The sequence below is a fragment of the Cnephaeus nilssonii genome, assembly GCF_951640355.1.
Source record: "Cnephaeus nilssonii genome assembly, chromosome: X".
NCBI lineage: Eukaryota > Metazoa > Chordata > Mammalia > Chiroptera > Vespertilionidae > Cnephaeus > Cnephaeus nilssonii.
Genome location: NC_137071.1, coordinates 125981473 through 125994796, shown reverse-complemented (window position 1 = coordinate 125994796; position 13324 = coordinate 125981473). Strand labels below are relative to the sequence as shown.

The 13324-nt window shown below is 46.0% G+C and overlaps 1 protein-coding gene across 1 annotated transcript in view; it reads right to left on the bottom strand.

Annotated features, from left to right (window-relative positions):
* The window catches only part of DGKK (diacylglycerol kinase kappa), a 144026-nt gene that overhangs the window by 60189 nt on the left and 70513 nt on the right, over nucleotides 1-13324 (bottom strand). The window contains exon 7 of the mRNA XM_079764664.1: nucleotides 13034-13159. Within this exon, the coding sequence (XP_079620790.1) occupies nucleotides 13034-13159 (126 nt within the window). The remainder of the gene's footprint in view (nucleotides 1-13033; nucleotides 13160-13324) is intronic.

Below are 13324 nucleotides of genomic sequence, written 5' to 3'. Positions count from 1 at the left end.
TTGGCGCCAGGCCGGGGGACATTAGGCCATGCCCCCCACCCAGAAGGGCTTGATGCAGGACCTCAGGCCATGCCCTGCACCCAATGGGGCTTGACAGGGAACCTCAGGACACACCCCCCACCCTGGTGCCAGGCCAGGGGACCTCAGGCCATTCCCCCCACCCAGCAAGGCTTGAAGGGGGACCGCAGGCCATGCCCCCCACCCAATGGGGCTTGATGGGGAACCTCAAGCTGCTCCCCCTGCCCTGGGGCCCTGCCTGGGGACCTCAGGCTGTACCCCCACCCAGCGGGACTTGATGGGGGACCTCAAGGTGTGATCCCCCACCCCAGTGCCGGGCCGGGGGACCTCAGGCTGCTCATCTTGCCCCAGACCAGGAGACCTCAGGCTATGCCCCCCCTGACCAGTGGGTCTCGACAGGGGACCTGAGGCTGCACTCCCCTCCTGGTAGGGCTTGATGGGGTACCTGAGGCTGCGCCCCCCCTTCCAGGAGCCAGGCTGGGGTACCTGCAGCTGGACCCTCCACCCGGCAGGGCTTGACAGGGGACCTCAAGGCACACCCTGTGCCCTGGCTGGGGCTGGGGGACTTCAGGCCATGACTCCCCACCCCAGTGCTGGGTGAGGGGACCTGAGGCTGCACTCCCCGCCTGGTGGGGCTTGTCAAGGGTGGGATCGGCCAGGTCTAGATCTAGTCCAATGGTGGGACTGGCCGGGTCTGGGTCTTGCACGATTTTGAGGTGCACGTGGGTAGGCAGGGACTTGACTCTGGGTCTCATGGTGCACCCCAGACTCTGACAAGAAGAAGATTTTCATATACATTTTACTAATTTTGTTTCATCTCTGACACTTCTATTATCGAGAAAGGGCAAATAGCAATATTAAAATATTTCCTCTAATTAATCCCCTTTTAATGTGCATGAATTTCATGCACTGGGCCACTAATAGTATTATAAAATTATTTGATATGTATATATTTAAAACAAATCAAAATTATTAAAATATAATACTACTGCTACTACTATTATTATTAATATTAAAAGATAATAAAATAACAATAAAAGATAAAGTAAAGAATTGTGTCCACTATTGAAAACTGATGAATAAATAGCGATGTGGTGGTTTATGTTGAATGTCAACAAAAACAACCAAATCCAAGATTAACAATGACAAATTGAAACACATGCGTGTGATTGGCACCAGCGAGAGCTTTATATGTATTGCACATGCGTAAGTAAACATTTATTTTTAAATTGCCAGTGTGTGTCATATGCGCCGCACATACATAAATAAACATTCATTTTTTAATTTAATGACTTTTATAAATATTTTAAAAATATAGAAAATTAAACATTATATAATTTATACTATCTAATAAAAGCTTAATATGCAAATTGACCATCACTCCAACACACAAGATGGCTGCCCCCATATGGTCAAAAATGGCTGCCCCCATGTGGACACAAGATGGCTGGCAGGGGAGGGCAGTTGGGGGGGACCAGGCCTGCAGGGGAGAGCAGTTGGGGGGGATCAGGCCTGTAGGAGAGGGAAGTTGGGGGTGACCAGGCCTGCAGGGGAGGGCAGTTGGGGGGGACCAGGCCTGCAGGGAAGGGCAGTTGGGGGGAACCCAGGCCTGCAGGGGAGGGCAGTTTTGGGGGGACCAGGCCTGCAGGGGAGGGGGGGACCCCGTGTGGGGGGACCCAGACCTCCAGGGGAGGGCAGTTGGGGGGGACCAGAACAGCAGGGGAGAGCAGTTAGGGGTGATGAGGCTGGCAGGGGAGGGCAGTTAGGGGCAATCAGGCTGGCAGGGGAGTGGTTAGGGGTTGATCAGGCTGGCAGGCAGAAGTGCTTAGGGGCAATCAGGAAGGCAGGCAGGCGAGCAGTTGGGAGCCAGCAGTCCTGGATTGTGAGAGGGATGTCCCAGATTGTAGAGAGTGCAGGCTGGGCTGAGGGACACCCCCCCCATGTATGAATTTCATGCGCCGGTCCTCTAGTTTAGAAATATTATCAAATATTAATGTTGACTGTTTAGATTGAATTGTAAATGTGTTTGGCTATGTTTTGTGCTGTTAAGATGCTTGTCATTCATCAATTCCATACACTTTTCATTTGTTTTATTTGAAGCATCACAATTTGATGTTTATTTAATAATGTGACAATGTCACCCTGTACCATTAATGAGCATATTGCTATCAAATAGTATCAATCTTTTCGATCAGATTGCCAAAATTGTAAGCGAAAACATCTGATGCATTGACAGACAGGTGATGTTTCTATAGTAACCTAACAAATATTTCTGTGACTTCACACTTATATTCTCCTCTCTTTCACATCTATAGCATAAAGCATGCCATCCTTTATGCCGGTTGGTCGGATGGACGCATGGTCAGTCACTTAGCCTTTTATATCCTATACTAGTGGCCCTGTGCATGAAATTTGTGCACATTAAAAAGGGATTAATTAGAGGAAATATTTTAATATTGATATTTTCCCTTTCTCTATAATAGTGTCAAAGATGAAAGAAAATTAGTAAAATGTATATGAAAATCTTCCTCCTGTCAGAATCTGGGGTATGCCATGGGACCCAGAGTCAAGTCCCCACCCACCCACATGTGTCTCAAAATCGCATGAGACTCAGACCCAGCCAGCCCCCCGCATTGGGCTAGATCCAGACCCAGCTGGTCCCACCCTTGTTAAGCCCTTCCAGGCAGGGGGGTGCAGCCTCAGGTCCCCCGTCAAGGAATGCTGAGTGGGGGGGCACAGCCTGAGGTCCACCATCAAGGCCTGCTGGGTGGGGGGGCACAGCCTGAGATCCTCTGGCCCAGCACTGGGGTAGGGGGGCGCACCTGAAGCCCTGATGGGCAGAGGGTGTGGTGTGAGGTCCCCCATCCTGGCACCAGGGCATGGGGCATGGCCTGAGGTCCCCCCAGCCTGGCGCCAAGGTGAGGGCTGCAACCTGATGTCCCTGACCTGGCTGGAGCAGGGGGAGCAGCCTGAGGTCCCCTGGCTCAGCACTGGGGTGGGGGTCGTACCTTGAGGCCTCCTGTCAAGCCCTGCCAGGTGGGGGGCATGGCATCAGGTTCTCCAACCTGGCACCAGGGTGGGGGCACAGCCTCAGGTCCCCTGTCAAGCCCTGCTAGGTGGGGGGCATGGCCTGAGGTCCCCTGTCAAGCACCACAGGGGCAGGGGGAGGGGCGCAGCCTCAGGTCCCTGCTGATTGTTCATTAAGGCTCCTTATGGGAACTTGGCCTACGCTGTGGGCGCAGCCATCTTGTGTTACGGAAACCCCTGCTTCCGCTGTGGGTGCTGCCACCTTTGTGGTGGAGTGGTGGTTGATTTGCATATTCCCTCTTTATTATATAGGATAATAAAAGGCTAATATGCAAATAGACTAAACAGCGGGACAACCTGAACAACCAAACAACCGGTCACTATGATATGCACTGACCACCAGGAGGTGTGTGTGGAACATGGTGGGCATTGGCTGTGGCGGGATGGTGAAGCAGATGAACGGAGGCACAAGACCAAGGCATGGCACCAGTCGCTGTCATCAGGGCGAGCCTATGGTGGTTACTGAAAATTCTTTGCCCAGCATGTTGCGGTCCCATCCAGCGCTCGCACCTGCTGCCCGCGCTGGCCCCACTCATACCCACTGCCAGCACTGGCTCCACTTGCACCGCAGCCAATGCGAGAGCCACTGCTCACACCCGCTTCCAGTGCCTGACACTGGTCCTGATCACTCTGCACCATCAGCAGGTATGAGCGGTGGCTGCTGGCCCTGATCTCCCCTGAGGGCTTCTCCACCTGCCTCTGCTCCTGAGGGGCGATTGGGGCAGCAGCCGCTGCTTGCTCCCACTCATACCCGCCGCTGGCGCTGGCCCCAATTGCTCCGTGCCGTCAGTGGGTGCAAGTGGGGTCAACACCGTCAGCACATGGGAGTAGCAGCAGAGGGAGTGGGGCTGCCAGCAGACAGGGAACCAGGGGCCACAGTGGGAGGGGCAAGGTAGGGGCGCAGAGGATGGGCTGAGACCTGCCTCTGTGCCTACCTCAGCCTCATGGCCCACAGTTCCTTTCAAAGTGCACAAGTTCTTGCACTGGGCCCCTAGTATATAGATAATACTGGTTTGCGGAGAATGAACTCCTTTAGCTTTTTCTTGTCTGTGAAGCTTTTTATCTGACCTTCAACTCTAAATGATAGCTTTGCTGGGTAGAGTAACTTTGGTTGTGGGTCCTTGCTATTCATCACTTTGAATGTTTCTTGTCACTCCCTTCTGGCATGCATAGTTTCTGTTAAGAAATCAGCTGACAGTTGTATGGGTACTCCCCTGTAGGTAACTAATTGTTTTTCTCTTGCTGCTTTTAATATTCTCTCTTTGTATTTTGCCCTTGGCATTTTAATTATGATGTGTCTTGGTGTGGTCTTCTTTAGGCTCCTCTTGTTTGGGGTTCTCTGTGCTTCGTGGACTTGTAAGTCTATTCCTTTCACCAGGTAGGGGAATTTTTCTGTCATTATTTCTTCAAATAGGTTTTCAGTATCTTGCTCTCTCTCTTCTTCTGGCACCCCCATAATTCAGATGTTGGTACGCTTGAAATTGTCCCACAGGCTCCTTATACTAACTTCATATTTTTGTATTCTTTTTTCTTTTTTCTTTTCCAGTTGAGTGTTTTTTGCTTCTTTGTGTTTCAAATCTTTGACTTGATTCTTGTGATCCTCTAGTCTGCTGTTGGATCTCTGTATATTATTTTTTTATTTCAGTCAGTGTATGTTTAATTTCTAGTTGGTCCCTTTTTTTTTTTTTTTTTTGCATTCTCACTAAGATCCTTGAAAGTCTCACTAACTCCCTTGGAGGTTTCTAGAAGGTTCTTGAGTAAGCTTATAACAGTGATTTTGAACTCTATATCCAGTATTTTGCTTTCTTCCATTTGTGACATGTTTCTTTGTCTCCACATTTTAGCTACTCCCCTGTGTATCTATGTATTGAAAATGAGCTACTATGTCTCCTTGAGTTGGCAGAGTGGCCTTGTGTGCTAGGTGTCCTATAAGGTCCAGTGGCTGAGCCTCCCCAATCACCTGAGGTGGATACTCTTGATGCACCCCTTTGTGAGCTGTGTGCAAAGTCTTGTTGTAGTTGAACCTTTATTGCTGTTGGTGTCACTGGGAGGAATTGACCTCCAGGTCAATTGGCTATGAGGACCAGCTGGGACTACAGTGGGAGAACTGCTGTGCAGGAGAAACCCCTTATAGAGCAGGACTTGCTTCAGTGGGGCTTTGGTGCTCACTGAGTCTGCCCCTTGAGTGTGTCACTTATGGATGTGTAGAGTTGTAATCTGGTATGGTCTCATTCTGACCACTGGGTACACTGGCTCTTGGATATCCAGGGAGGTTCAAAGTCATTCATTGCCTGGGGCCACCCAGCAGGAGCTACAGAGAGATCTGAAGATTCCTCCTCTTTTTATCAGGTTTGGAAGTGCCCAGACAAGAACCAGCTGTGAAGCAAGGCAGGCTGCTGCTGATGCCAGGTCTTGGGCCTTTTATTGATAAGTTTGTGGCTCCCTGACCCAGCTACAGCTTGTTTGACAGATATTATCCTGAGCAATGACAGGTCATTCATATGCAAAATCTGCTGCCCAGAGGTTTGGTGGGGCTGCAAATTGGATGGGGCGGGGTCTCAGGGAATAACCAGGGCAGAGCAAACAGAAATGGCTGCCAGTTAGCCCTGCAACCCAGAAGGTCTCAGCATTGGAACAATGACCCCTGCAAGCACCTCCATCTGGAAGAAAGCTGCCTCCAAGTTCCTGCCCCAATGCCAGACAATCCAGTTTCTCCTTGGATGTGTTTGTGTCCTTCAGATCCTTGCCTTGGCGCTGGAGCTTAGAGGAAGCAGACCTTGTAAGTTCAGTTTGTATGCTGGCCTTTTAAGTAGAGCAGCTGGGTCTCTAGTAGCCTCTATCCTCACTGGTTTTTACAGCTTTTAGTTACAGTGACTTCTTTTCCCAGCTCTGGGGTCCTGGGCTGGGTGTCTGGTGTGGGGCTGCGCCCCCTTGCCCCTCTGGGCAGCCTCCACAGAGATGATCTCCCTCAGGATTAAAAAAGTGGCACATGTGGGTGCCAGAACAGCCCATTCCACGCCTCTACACCTCCTACTAGTCTCTGTGTGCTTTCTCCTTTACTTCTCTAGTTGTCGGACTTCCATTCAGCCAGCTTTCTAGCAGTTAGGAATTACAGTTATTCTGTATTTTAGCTGTAATTTTTATGTGGTTGTGGGAGGCAGCATGGGGCTTGCCTGTTCTGCCATCTTGTTCTCCTCCTTGTTAAGTTTTTGTCTAGAAGATATATCCAGTGAAGTCAGCAGGATTTTAAAGTCCCTTACTATGATTGTATTGCTGTCAATTTCTCCCTTAAAGTCCTCTAGAAGTGTTTTTTAAATATATTTAGGTGCTACTATATTGGATGCATATATGTTTCTCAGGTTTACAAGCTCTTGCTGGATCTATCCCACTATTGTTATGTAGTGACCTTTATTGTCTCTTGTGATGACCTTCATTTTGAAGTCTATTTTGTCAAGTATGAGTATTGCTACTCCATTTTTTTTTCATTTTCATTTGCATAGACAATTTTTTCCCTCCCTTCACTCTCATCCTATGTGAGTCGCTTATGGATGTTTAGAGTTGTAATCTGGTATGGTCTGATACTGATCACTGGGTACACTGGCTCTTGGGTATCCAGGGAGTGCAGAGTCAGCCACTGCCTGGGGCCACCCAGAAGGAGCTACAGAGAGATATTCAGATTCCTCCTCTTTGTATCCAGTTTGGAAGTGCCCAGACGAGGCCCAGCTGTGAAGCAAGTCAGGCTGGTGCTGGTGCCAGGTGTTGGGCCTTTTATTGATGGGTTTGGGGCTCCCTGACCCAGCTGCAGTTCATTTGAGAGATTTTACCCTGAGCAAGGAAAGACCATTCATATGCAAAAGCTGCTGCATGCAGCTTGGGTGGGGTTGTAAATTGGATGAGGTGGGATCTTAGGGAATCACCAGGGTGGAGCGAACAGAAATGACTGCCAGTCAGCACTGTGACCAGGGAGGTCTCTTGTAGACAGCATATAATTGCATCATGTTTTTTACCCATTCAGCTACCCTACGTTTTTTGATTGGAGCATTTAACCCATTTACATTTAAGGTTATTATTTATAGGTACTTATTTATTGCCATTTTAATTCTGTAAGCCTGTTTCTCTCTATTTCTTCTTCTCATTGCAGCAGTCCATTCAGCATTTCTTGCAGTGTTGGCTTGGTGATGATGTACTCCTTTAGTCTTTTTTTTTTCTTTGTCTGATAAGCTCTTTATTTCACCATGTATTTTGAATCATAGCCTTGCTGGGTATAATAATATCAGTTTCAGATCCTGATGAGAAACCATCTGAAAGCCTTATGGTAACTCCTTCATAGGTAACAAATTTATTTTCTCTTGCTGCCTTTAAGATTCTTTGTCTTTAAATTTTGGCATTTTAATTATGTTGTGTCTGAGTGTGGGTTTGTTTGGGTTCTTCTTGCTTGGGAATCTCTGTGCCTCCTGACCTAGTGTGACTTTTCCTTCACCAGGTTAGGGAAGTTTTCTGCCATTATTTCTTCAAACATGTTCTCTACCCTTGCTCACTTTCTTCCCCTTCTGGCACTCCTATTATACAAATAATGTTATGTTTCATGTTGTCCCACAAGCTTCCTTAACCTCTTCTTCAATTATTATTTTTAATTGTTTTTCTTTTTGGATTTGATTGAGTGATTTTCTCTACCCTGTCTTGTAATTCAATGAACCAATCCTCAGCTTCAACCTAATCTGCTGTGTATTTTTTCACTGTGTTCTTTATTAGTGCTATGTCATTGTTTATTTCTGACTGGTCTTTTTTTCATAGTTACTATATCTTTACTCATGCTGGTGAGCATCTTTGCTATCATTATTTTGAACTCTATAGATTAGAAATTTATTATCTTCATTTAGTTTAGCTCTTCTAAAGAATTCTCTTGTTCTTTCATTTAGGTTTTTTTCCTCCATTTTGGCTGCCTGTTTTGGTTTGTGTCTATGCATTAGGTAGATCTGCTACTGCTCCAAATCTCTAGTATAGGATAATGTCCAAATGCTGTTTGTGACTGGCCCTGAGTACCATGTTTGGAGCTATCAGCAATGCACAACTTGTGGCTCCCTCTGCTTGGGCTGGGTGCCTTTGGAAAGGAAAAATAAGTGCACCAGGGTCTGTTTTTCCTACCCCTGTGTCCAGAACAAGATCAGGAAAAGACTCATTGCATCCAGAAATCCACCTCTGCCTGCAGTCTGATTGTTATTCTCAGCCTCTTAATGAACCTCAGGCTATAGACCACAGCAAAGTGTAGACTGAACAGGGTGGGGCAGGAGGTTTTCCAACAGGGAAGGGAAATTGCTTCACCCCTGGGATAAAGGTGCCTGGATAGTAAAGGTCTGCCTGAGAAAGATTTCCTCTGCAGTATTGATGAATGACTCAGCACATGAAATGGGGGTGGCTGCCTTCCAAACTCTAACCCAGAGTCCTCAACCATGAATTCTCCTCGCACAGCTCTAGTCCACTCTGCCCTCCCTATGCCAGAGGTCAAGGTGAGTGGCTGCACATGAAATTTTATGGTTTTTGCCCTTTAAGAGGGTGCCTGCACTTCCAGCCATCTCTCCCTGGCAAACAGCAACCCCACTGATTTTCACAACCACATGTTATGTGGGCACCATTCTCAGTTCTGGTGCTCTGGGCTGAGGAGTCCAGCTTGGGGTTTAGACCCCATATTTGTCAGTGGGACCCCCCCACAGCTGAGATATCCTTCCAGAACTTCAGCTGCTGTCTATGGGAACCCAGCCTGCCCTCTTTTGCCTCTGCATTTCTACCAGTCTCTATGTGGTCTCCACTTTCCATCTTTGGTTATAAGGGTTCTCTCCAGCTAGTATTCAGTTGATTATTCAGGGTGAATTTTCTATATTTTATTTATAATTCCAGTTTAGTCCTGGGAGAGCATCAATGTAACTTCCAGTTAACCCACTGCCATTGTGGAACTCTTCACACCACATTTTGTTTTGAATTCCACAATCTTTATCTCATGTATCTTTTTATCTCCTGTATCTCTTTTTGTTATATTTTTATTATTTATGTTTGTTTTTTCCTTTTAAAAAATCTTTACTTTTGAGATTAGTAAAGATGTCCTTCTTTCCCCCCCCCCCCCCCATTACCTCCTCCACCTGGTTCCCACCCCACCCCAGACCTTTGCCACCCTATTGTTTGTGTCAATAGCTAATGCATATATGCATATAAGATAATTGTTTAATCCCCTCCTGCCCACCCCCACTCCCCTTCCCTCTGAGAATCCTCATTCTGTTCCATTTCCATGCCTCTTATTCTATTTTATTCACCAGTTTATTCTGTTCATTAGATTTATTATTCCTTTATTTTGATTTTTAGATTCAATTGTTCATAGGTATATATTTGTTGCCATTTTGTTGTTCATATTTTTTATCTTTTTCTTCTTCCTCTTCTTAAAGAATACCCATCAACATTTCATATAATACTGGTTTGGTGGTGATGAACTCCTTTAGCTTTTCCTTGCCTGTGAAGCTTTTTATCTGACCTTAAATTCTAAATGATAGCTTTGCTGGGTAGAGTAACCTTGGTTGTAGGTCCTTGCTATTCATCAATTTGAATATTTCTTGCCACTCTCTTCTGGCCTGCATAGTATCTGTTGAGAAATCAGCTGATAATTGTAATTGTATGGGTGCTCCCTTGTAGGTAACTAACTGTTTTTCTCTTGCTGCTTTTAAGATTCTCTCTTTGTCTTTTGCTCTTGGCATTTTAATTATGATGTGTCTTTGTGTGGTCTTCTTTGGGTTCCTCTTGTTTGGGGTTCTCTGCGCTTCCTGGACTTGTAAGTCTATTTCTTTCCCCAGGTAGGGGAAGTTTTCTGTCATCATTTCTTCAAATAAGTTTTTAATATCTTGCTCTCTCTCTTCTTCTGGCACCCTCATAATGTGGATGTTGGTATGCTTGAAGTTGTCCCAGAGGCTCCTTACACTATTTTCACATTTTTGGATTCTATTTCCTTTTTGTTCTTCTGGTTGGGTGTTTTTTTTGTTTTTGTTGTTTGTTTGTGGGCTTTTTTGGTGAGAGGTTTCTAGAAGATTGTTGAGTAACCTTATAACCATGGTTTTGAACTCTATATGCAGTAGTTTGCTTTCTTCCATTTCTTTCATTTGTGACATGTTTCTTTTTTCTCTGCGTTTTGATTACTTCCCTGTGTTTGTTTCTATGTATTGGGTAGAGCTGCTAAGTCTCTTTAAGTTGGTAGAGTGGCCTTGTGTAGTACATGTTCTATAGGGCCCAGTGGCTCAGCCTCCCCAGTCACTTGAGCTGGGAGCTCTAGGTGCACCCCTTTGTGAGCTGTGAGCACAGTCTTCTTATAGTTGAGCCTTGATTGCTGTTGCTGTCACTGGGAGGAATTGACCTCCAGGCCAATTGGCCGTGAGGACCAGCTGGGACTACAGTGGGAAATCTGCTGTGCAGGAGACATCCCTATGGAGCAGGACTTGCTTCAGTGGGGCTTTGGTGCTCACTGAGTCTATGCTTTGAATGTGTTGCTTATGGATGTGAAGAGTTGTAATCTGTTATGGTCTGATATTGGCCACTTGGAACACTGGCTCTTGGGTCTCCAAGGAGGGGCAAAGTCATTCATTGCCTGGGGACACATAGCAGGAGCTACAGAAAGTTCTGCAGATTCCTCCTCTTTGTATCAGGTTTGGAAGTGCCCAGATGAGGCTCAGCTATAAAGCAAGGCAGGCTGCTGCTGGTGTCAGGTCTTGGACCTTTTATTGATAGGTTTGTTGCTCCCTGACACAGCTGCAGCTTGTTTGACAGATTTTAGCCTGAGCAAGGACAGACCATTCATATGCAAAATCCACTGCCCACAGGTTGGGTGGGCCTGCAAATTGGATGATGCATTGTCTTAGGGAATCACCAGGGTGGAGCAAAAATAAATGGCTGCCAGTCAGCCCTGAGACGAGGGAGGTCCCAGCATAGGAACAATGATCTCTGCAAGCACCTCATCTGGGAGGAAGCCACCCCCGTGTTACTGCCTTGTTGCCAGACAATCCATTTCCTCCTTGGATGTGTCTGTGTCCCCCAGACCATTGCTCTGGTGCTGGAGCTCAGAGGAAGTGGTACCTTGTAAGTTCAGTTTGTGTGCTGGCCCTTTAAGAGGAGCAGCTGGGTCTCCAGCAGCCTCTGTGTCACTGAGCCCCAATCCACACTGGTTTTTACAGCTCATAGTTCTTACTGCCCATATCAACTTCTTTTCCCATCCCTGGGACCCTGGGCTCAGGGTCTGGTGTGGAGCTGGGACCCCTTGTTCTTCTGGGTGGCCTCCACAGAGACATATCCCTTCGATTAAAAACGCAGCACACATGGGTGCAGAACCAGTCCATTCTGCTCCTCTGCATCTCCTATAAGTCTCAGTGTGCTTTCTTTTTTACTTCTCTAGTTGTAGGACTTCCATTTGGCCAGCTTTCCAGTGGTTCTGTATGATGGTTCTTCTATATTTTAGTTGTAATTTTTATGTGGTCGTGGGAAGTGGCGAGTACAGTCATTTATCTATGCTGCCATCTTTCAAATCTATATTTTTAGTTTTTATTTTTTAAAGTTGTTGACAGTATTACAGATGTATCCCATTTTCTTCCTTTTTGCCCCCTCCATCCAACCCCCAACCCATCCCATATTTCCCCATGCTGTCTCAAAGAGAATATATTTTTTCTTTTTACAGAAAGACTGAACTTCTCAGACTGTTCCCTCTTGCTATGCCCTGAGGGTGATAACTGGTTTATAACTCTTTCTGCATTGGTTACAGTTCTGTGTAACCTATCAGCAATAGGCCCCACTGGTCATCATATCCAGGTGATCTACAGGTGTCTCCTGGTGGCAGCCACAAAAATCAGGGCACCCAATGCAGGTACAAGTCCCTTCCAGGTGGTGCTTGTGAGCTGGATCAAAGCAGAGGGAGAGCACAAAGATGGTACCCATCTGCTGGACCTAGGCAGAGGAAACTAGAATCTTCTAAGAAGATGCTTATAGTTTGGTTTCTTCTTGTCTAGAATAATCAGTTTGAAAGTAGCCCCTAAAAGACTAGAAAGTCTAGATCAGGCTTTCTCAGTGCTGGCACTATTGATACTTTGGGCCAGACAGTACTTTGTGCTGCCCTGTGCTTTGGAGGTTTAGCAGAATTCCAGGCTTCTGCTCATTAGAAGCCTGAAGCACACCCTCTTTCCCTGTTTGTAACAATCAAAAATCTCTCCAAGACATTGTTTTATGTCTTGTGGGCGGCGGGGGCGCATAATCACACCCAGTTTAGAATCTCTAACTTAGAGATATGTTAGTGTTGTAGTTAAGAGCATGGTTTTTACAGAATTATGTATCAATCAAGAGTATTTTGCTTATTGGCTGCATGACCTTGGGCAAATCACTTCATTTTTCTGAACCTCATTTTCTTCATCTGTAAATGAGGACAATGAGGCCTTGTTTAGGGTTGTTGTAAGGATTAAATGAGATCATGTGTATAAAACTCTCAATACATAGTAGAAATAAGAATGTGTTATTATTAACCTTTACTAATTAACAAAGATCACAAGTTTCTAGGAAATGTTGATTGAGGAATGGAGAAGGTTTTTTTAACAGTATATTCAGAACTTAATTTTTAATTGCCCAGACTGTCAAAAGAGAATTAAGCTTTTCCCTAGTAGCTTTTCCCTTTTGCTAGTGGGCCTCACCAATTAAGAACCATAAAACATGAGAGTCTTAAATATTTTTCTTAGAGACTCCATAGCCAGATCTGGAAAGGCAGGATACTGAGCTTGATACTCTGGAACCTGCATAATCTATTTAGATGTAACAGTCTCTGAGAGGTCTATCTATGTGTAGGCACAGTCAACCCTCAATCCACCCCTTCTCTACAAGTCAAGTTCTCTAAGTATCAAGGAGATGAGAAGAGTCTTACCGTAGAATTACACCAGAGGCATCGGAAATCTTGAAGTCTTTGATTACTGCCACAGTTCTCATGACATACTGCACATTGAGAACTAACAGATATATTTCCTTCTACCCATTGATGGGGCATAGTTTCCTGAAGGGTAAAAAGAGACAAGAAGTAGAATTTAGATATAAGGAGAGAAAGAGTGAGCTGGAATAACTATACTATCCCATGAAGGACATTAGGTAATTGCAAGGAAGTTCCTCCTAGTCCTGCCCCCCCCCCCCCACTCAAATGCTAGTGAGCAAGGACAGGTAG